The sequence below is a fragment of the Coffea eugenioides genome, unplaced genomic scaffold, assembly GCF_003713205.1.
Source record: "Coffea eugenioides isolate CCC68of unplaced genomic scaffold, Ceug_1.0 ScVebR1_905;HRSCAF=1662, whole genome shotgun sequence".
NCBI classification, from domain to species: domain Eukaryota; kingdom Viridiplantae; phylum Streptophyta; class Magnoliopsida; order Gentianales; family Rubiaceae; genus Coffea; species Coffea eugenioides.
In genome coordinates this window covers 25,599-33,911 of record NW_020864785.1, presented here as the reverse complement: position 1 = coordinate 33,911, position 8,313 = coordinate 25,599, and the positions used below count along the sequence as shown (strand labels likewise).

At 34.4% G+C, this 8,313-nt stretch overlaps 1 protein-coding gene across 1 annotated transcript; it reads right to left on the bottom strand.

The window, feature by feature from the left end:
* Window positions 1-7,453: 7,453 nt before the first annotated feature.
* On the bottom strand, window positions 7,454-8,275 carry LOC113759082. Its single transcript, XM_027301688.1, has 2 exons — window positions 8,201-8,275; window positions 7,454-8,110 (listed from the first exon to the last, which is right to left on the bottom strand). Exon 2 carries the CDS (start codon window positions 8,105-8,107, stop codon window positions 7,454-7,456), a length of 654 nt encoding a protein of 217 aa, XP_027157489.1. The 5' UTR covers window positions 8,108-8,110; window positions 8,201-8,275.
* Window positions 8,276-8,313: the final 38 nt, after the last annotated feature.

Here is an 8,313-nt window from a genome sequence, read left to right as displayed (position 1 = left end):
ATGTGTGTCATGCATCTAACCTAACTAGTATTTAAAAAAATCAATTTTGCAATTTTATTATAGGAAATATGAACTCATAGTGTCAAATGACCAAAATGAATGATGGTTCAATGAGAGTAAAATTTTTCATTTATTTCATTATTATTACAATGAGATATAAGGGCTAATCCCTTATCTCAAGCCAAAGACTGCGAAAACCAATGTTGTCATGTGGTATGCTGGTTTTTAATTTCCTAAAAGAACAACATTTTTTTGAACCCATAAAACGTTAACTATATATTGATTAAAGCCTAAAGTCTTTTATTTTAGTCTTTGCATAGTTGAGTCTTTTATTGATCGAATAAAGCAATCAATGCATGCTTGTTGGATCCATTGGATAGTTAGGGTTTTAATTAAGTCATTTGGGCCTTTTTAGATAGATAGAATAATTGGCCAGCTTAAAGCTTAATTTGGGCCTTAAATTACGTCATTAGTTTAGTTAGTTAAATAGTTTTAGTTTTGGCCCGTTTGGATTTGTATTGTGGCTATAAAGAAGTCGTTTCTATGCTTTTGTAGAGGGAGACTGTGATGAATAAAATTTAAAAGTTTTCTCTTTTTTGTTTCTTTGTGAACACCCTTGATACAAAGTGAGTGTGTCTCCTTTGTCTTCAAGTTTTGGATTATCAATCAACCGTAGAGGGAGACTGTGATGAATAAAATTTAAAAGTTTTCTCTTTTTTGTTTCTTTGTGAACACCCTTGATACAAAGTGAGTGTGTCTCCTTTGTCTTCAAGTTTTGGATTATCAATCAACCACGGTTGATTGTGGCACCTTTCTACCCATACCAAGGTTCGCATTCTTTTGAAGGTGTCAGGTTGAAATAGTGTCAATAGGTTCGCATCTTTGGGAGATTGTTGGGTTGAGGTTTTTCATTTAATCTATTCAATAATTTGGTCAAGATAGATCATTCCACTGCCTGTGTAAATCGACTGTTCAAGAGCGGGGATTTAAAGATTCGGGTTCGTATCAAAATGATTACCAAAATTCTGGTGGAGAGAAATAGACCATTGATGATTGATTTGTTGGTCCAGACCAACGCAGATTCATCCTAGGAAGATAGGAATATGATAATATTTTTATAACTCAAGATATCCTACACTTTGTGAACAAAATGAAGGGCAATAAAGGGGCGATGGCAGTTAAAATAGACTTGGAAAAGGCCTATGATGGCATTAGATGGAGTTTTATCAAGCAAACTTTAGAACTTATAAAGTTTCCAAATGAATTGGTCGAATTGACCATGCAATGTGTGTAGGCCAATTCTATGGAGATATTATGGCGTGGAGGCCTTTGGTAGAGAGATCCTTTAACTCTGTACGCTTTTGTGATGTGTATGAAGAGGTTGGGACAGCTCATCAATGAAGTAGTTGATAGGAAGAAATGGAAACCAGTAAAGGCTTTAAAGTCGGAGTTCCTATGACATGCTTACTTTATGTAGATGACCTTTTGCAATTTGTAGAAGCCAATAACCAATAAGCTGATATAATGGGAGACATTTTGAGATAGTTCAGTGGATTGTTTGGGTAGAAGGTGAGTAACAGTAAGTCAAAATGTATTGCTCACCAAATTTCAACATTAAAAGAGCAAATTTCTCAAAACTAGGACTATCAATGGGGTTGGGCTAGCCCGAGCTCGGCTCGTTCGGCCCCACAGAAAGCCCGATGAGCCAGATCATTTAGTGAGCCGGTCTGAGTTTGAGCCTAAAAATTAGGCCCGAATTAAATATGACCTGAGCTTGGGCCTTATTAGGCTCAAACCCGATATAGGCCCGGCCCTTTAATTACCTATATATATAATATTTATATTTTGATATTATGTATAATTATATATCCAAATATATTATTATTAAATACTAAATATATATATAAATTACAAAACATAAAATACATCTAAAGACTCTCTCATGAGCTTTCTTGAGAGCCAATATTAGTAATGCATAACTAAATCTCTAATTTTTCTTATTGGTTGAGTAAATTTTTGTATTGGCATAATATTGGTTGATTTATTTTTGGTCTACAAACACAAAAATCATCAAGCATATTTGGATTTAAATCACAAGATTATAAAAAAAGTTTCAACTTTTAAAGATGTATTGGCTTATAATCGCATGTTTTATTACTATTTTTCATGCATTTTGAACGGATTAAATATAAATATTGTTGAAAATTTTTTTGGTTAATATACTTTTTAAAAACTATTATTTGTTCATGTTTAGTTTTAATATTATAGTCTTGTAAATATTAAATTAGTTTTACAACTTAATAGTTATAGTAATTATATTAAGAAAATTAAGGAGTAATAAGTGAGTTTGGGCTAAACCCGATTAAGACTCACAACCCGAATATTATGTAAGTTGAGTATGAGTTTCACATTTACGAACCCGAAACTCATAGCCCGAATCCTGAAAATGTTTCAAATTAAATGAGTTGAGTTTGAATTCATCAAAACCCGACTCATTAAACCCAATTGACAGGCCTACTCAAAACTGCAAATAGGAATTCCACTCATACAAGAGTTGGGAAAGTATCTAGGCATGCCTACAAAGTAGAGTCACAAGGCATAATTTTAGTGATATAGTTGATAAAGTGCGGAAAAGTTAGCTGGATAGAAGAGGAAATTTTGTCACTTATAAGAAAGACCACCTTAATCAAATCAATACTAATAGCCATTCCCTCCTATACCACTACAAGAAAATTGTTCATCAGTGACAACACAAAGTCATCACAGAACATACAAATATCGTCACAAATACCTTTTATTGACGACTTTTTGATCGTCACAAAGTCGTCACTAAATCCCCGTCGGTAAAAGTAAAACAGTAACGACATTTTAAAAATGTCGTCACTAAATAGTTGTCATTAGTGACGACTTTAAGTAGAGCATTTTTGACAAAAGATCAAGTCGTCAATAAAACACTTCCAGATTGTCGTCACTAATGACAACTATTTAGTGACGACCTGAAATATCATCACTAAATAGTTGTCATTAGTGACGACAATCCGGAAGTGTTTTATTGACGAATTGACCTTTTGTCAAAAATGCTCTATTTAAGGTCGTCACTAAAAAGTACCGAAAGCCATTGTATATAACTATTTTACTGATAACAATTGTCATCACAAATGTAGCTTAGATTTAGTGACAGTCTCTGTTGTGACAAGGAGTTTTTATTTTCTATTTTGTGACAACTTTTTTTTGTCATTAGATAATTTCTCAATAGCTTAATAGTCATAATTTGGCTTGTAATCATTGCTAAATCATTGATTTTAAACAAACCATACAAATAAACATGAACGATTGATAACCAAAAGTATTTGCATTAGATTACATGGTAATAATATAGCATTCTCAAATGCCAAATTCAAGTGTACATTACCCAACTAATGCCTACAAAAATAACATTTGTCCAAAATATCACTTGTACATAAGGTACATTTACAAAAGCAATCATAGTTTAAGAAATTGAAGAACATCTAAATGAACCACTCCATGAGCAAAAGGCAATTTTGTCTTCAACATTCTTCAACCATAACCATAGATATCTTCCAAAAGCTAGTATGAATAGCATTTATCTGTCATAAAAGAGTAAAAGAAGTAGGTAAGGGGAGGAGTACAATAATAAAGAACAAGTAATGAGACTTAGATTATTAAGACAAAAATTACAATTCATTAAGAACCTCATATAATTTGGGCCCACATATTACAACACCAGCAAGAAGTTAGAAATCACAGTCCAATCTATACAAATACAACACTGCATAAGCTCAACTAAAGAGCTCTCTAAAACAGTTTTTTTTTATTTTCTTTCTTCTTCTTTAAATAGCTCAACTTATTGAACAATTAAATTGGACTCCCACAGTAATTATTGTTTAATCTTTATGCTTTTGGTTGTTTATATATTAAAACACAGAAAGCAACTTATTGTACGAGGTGTGAATACAGGAGGTACTAGCCCTCTTTGATTTTAGGAGTTTATGCTTCATAAATCATGAAGGAAACGATGCCTCTGTAGGATTAAACTGTGCAAAGAGAATGAGCTATTTGCCTCACAATGTGAAAGTGAAGACCATCTAAACAGGTGAAACCAATCAAAGTTCACAAACGCCCCCTTTGCATTATATTCATTTCTTTCAAGTCACTACATAGGCAAAAAGAAGATTGCTATCCATGCATGGTCTGTCGCTTGTACTTGGAAATAATATACTATTGCAGATGAACAATCAGATTTTTACCTCTCTATTGATAAACTAACAGCACTATATACATGATACCTAGATATTTTCCAAAGAATAAGTTCAGATAACAATGATGCATAACATCAGCCCCAAAAAATGTTATTACACAACCATCAGCCCCATAACCATAACCATAAACTACACAACCATAACAAAAAATAGTCAACAATGATGGATAACATCAGCCCCAAAAAATGTTATTACCAGTTATTACCAAAAAACAGTCCACAATGACCACAAGTTACCAAAAACTACACATCAGCCATAACCATAACCATAAACTACACAACCATAACAAAAAATAGTCAACAATGATGGATAACATCAGCCCCAAAAAATGTTATTACCAGTTATTACCAAAAAACAGTCCACAATGACCACAAGTTACCAAAAACTACACATCAGCCATAACCATAACCATAAACTACACAATCATAACAAAAAACAGTCCACAATGATGCATAACATCAGCCCCAAAAAATGCTATTACCAGCTATTACCAAAAAACAGTCCACAGTGACCACAAGTTACCAAAAACTACAGATCAGCCATAACCATAACCATAAACTACACAACTATAACAAAAAATAGTCCACAATGATGCATAACATCAGCCCCAAAAAATGCTATTACCAAAAAACAGTCCACAGTGACCACAAGTTACCCAAAAACAGGTCACATCAGCCCCAAAAAATGCTATTATCAAAAACAGTCCACAATGATGCATAACATCAGCCCCAAAATCAATAAGTTAAAGGATCAGAATAGCAACAGTTCACATTAGTATTGTAATTCAATTATTCGTATGAGAAGGATGCATTACCAGCTATTACTACCAGATGCATTTCCATTGCCTTGGTTCTTGGACTGCAATTCTGCTCGTAAAGCCTTAAGGAGTTCCTACATTTCAAGCTGCTGGTTTTGCATTTCAGCTTGTTGATTCTCAAGCCTTTGCATCAGCTGCTGTTGAGATTGGACTTGAACTTCCAATTCAACTGATCGTTTCTCAGCTTGTTCTGCCCTTTTCTTGAATTCTTCTATCTCTGCAAGTTTTTGTGTAATTAAACTAGCCTTGGAGGGGCCACGACCACGTACATATCCAGTTATACGCCCAGTCACCTCAATACAGATGTCTTCTTCGGTTCGATTTACACCACTAGATTGAGCTTCTAGCTGTAAGTCCTTCATTTTGCTCTACAATCACAGGTTTGCTATTATTGATATATGCATAAGAGACATGAAGCATTGGTATTAAGTTGAAAGTGATATTTTTCTTACCAGTTTTTCAGCTGATGTCTCATCAACCATAGCATTCTTCTTTCGACAAAAATGTGTCATGTCATAAAGTTCAATTGGTCCAACTGTCCTTCCCTCCTTAGCTTCCTATTAGCAAAACAGGTTAAATAACCCAACCACATATCATAAATGAACTACTTTACACGTTTACTGACCCGGTCATCCTTATGACGTAAAAATGATTTTGTTCCAGCTGTATGGGCAGTTTGCTGCTTTGATCTATTCAGCTTATTTCGCTCACTTAAGGCCTACAATTGTCAATTCTATCTCAGATCTAGATAAAAAAGAGACATTGGCAAAGTATATAGCAAATTAACAAGTATGTGCTACACATACCTTGAATTCTGGACTACAATAGTAATCGCAAAGGTAAATCCAATCTGATTCTTCCACATATTCTGGTCGACGTGCAAGAGCTTCCTCCTTAGAGCCACATTTTTTGAATAGCATGTGAAAATTATAACGTCGACTTCTATACTGTGAATTTAATTGCTTAATTAAAGCTGGTTTCACATGCTCTCCTCCATCATAAGTGAAACTATTCTGAATTAAAAATAGAAGGACATATCAAAATCAGAAAAAATTAATGGACTAATTTAAATTGCATCTAGAAAACCAAAAAAATACTATGATAGCAGATTCTTACATTAGTAATTCTTAGCAGTTGATCTCTATCATCTTTAGGAAGCATGCCCCATTTAGGTGCTTTCCACTTGCCATACTTTCGAATAACGCAGCTTGCCTCTGAAATGTATCGTTGAGCACCTTCTCCAACTAGTCTTCCACTTATTTCAGAAACAGTAATGTTCACCTTTTTTCCAGCTTTCTTTTCATTTGATAGTGCAATATTACGCGTATATCCTCTTTTTCTTTTTAACGTCACTTGGTCTAGTAGATACAAAGTAAACAAGACCATAAGTGCTAACAATAGCAGCCATGGCAGTAATTAGTTAATTAGAGTAGAATTACACGTAAAACTGACATACCTGAACCGTTTGACTCAAGGTCTTGCATACTTCCAGTTTCATTGCTTTCACAACCAATAGCTTGATTAGATCCAACATGCTGTGAAGTAGGAGTTCCATCAGTTTGCATCCCAGCAGCTTCTTGTGATGTCATTCCATTGCCTGAAGATTTTTCAGCAATCTGTCTACTCTCAGCTTGTATACCTGAATTTCTTGTAGCATTTTCTCTAGCAGAGGATGCACTAGGAATCTATAATCCAGCAATTTAAGCCACCATTATACAGCGACATGTAAAAGCTGAATCAATTGCTTTGTCATAAACCAGTTTATCTAAATGGCAGATTGAAAAAAATAATAACTAACCTCAGATTCATCAAATAGACGGATCCTAGAAGACTTTTTTGTTAATACAGGTTCAGTGACATTGCTTGTCTTGGGAATTGCACTATTTTTTGGTTCACTAGCTTGCTACAATAACATAAGAATGCGCTTATCAATAGTAACTAGTTTAGGATGATAATTGCTAGTTTAGGAAAAAAGAAAATATCTGGAAATGACTCTTGTTTCTTTACCTGGCAGCTTACATTTTCTTCAGTTTGCTCCACAATTCCTCGCCCAGCATCCCGACTTTGTCGTAAAGTAAATTTTCCCTTTTTCCCCGGTCCAGCCATCTATCTACATAATCATATAACGCAAGCACCACCAAAATCGTAAACAACACAAGCAGCCATGACAACATATCATAAACTACAGAAAAAATACAAGAAAAAAATTTGATTAAGAAATTCAATGAACAACATTGTTTAATCTGATTCATAGTCATCGATTTGTACAAATTGTTCATTTTCATCCTCAGAATTGAATTGTTGCTCAATTTCCTCATCATTATCAATAAAATTGTCATCCAATTGCCTTGCACGGCTAGCTGACAATTCTATATAAAAACATAGCACCAGCCTCTATCCTTTCTTCAGTTTGCACATCTCCTCTCTTCAAACTGACCAACTCAAGATTTTCTTGTACACCAATCAAATCTTCATGATACTCTTCTTGGTAAGCCTCTTCGTTATCAACCAAATCATCTTCATGCTTCTCAGGAACATCATAAGATGAGCGTGGACTAACTAACTCTACAACATGCCAATTACCTCCAAGCTTCATATCTTGAAGATAGAAAACTTGTTCAGCTTGGGATGCTAATATAAAAGGCTGGTCTGAGTACCATGTTTTTGACATGTTGATGCTAGTGATATTGCTCTGCTTGTCTACTTTGATTCCCGAATTATTTCTCAAGTCCCACCAATCACATTTAAACACAACTACTCGATTTTGAGTAAATGAGTATTCAACCTCAACTATATCAGTAATTATACCATAGAAGTATGTTTCTTTATCAGCATGCTCCCCCTTTACCATAACTCCACTATTTTGTGTCTTTCTTTCTCTTTCCCGAGCCTTAATGTGGAATCTAAATCCATTCACATTACAGCCAGCAAATGTATTGACTCGAAAATCAGGTCCTCTAGCCAAGGACAACAATTCATCAGTACATTCTCCACGTGCATGTGTATACATGACCTACATCAGCCATACCAGATTCTTTAATAGTTTACTAAAATAAAAAGTAAAGGAAATTGACAAGTTTTTAACATCTCTTCCAATACTTACACGTTCTTCAAACCACTTTGGAAACTCCGAGTCTAGCCTTTGCTGTACGCTCGATAAATTTTGCTTTTCAAGAATTTGTCTATGCTCCCTAAATTTGTAGTAGTAGAAGTAGT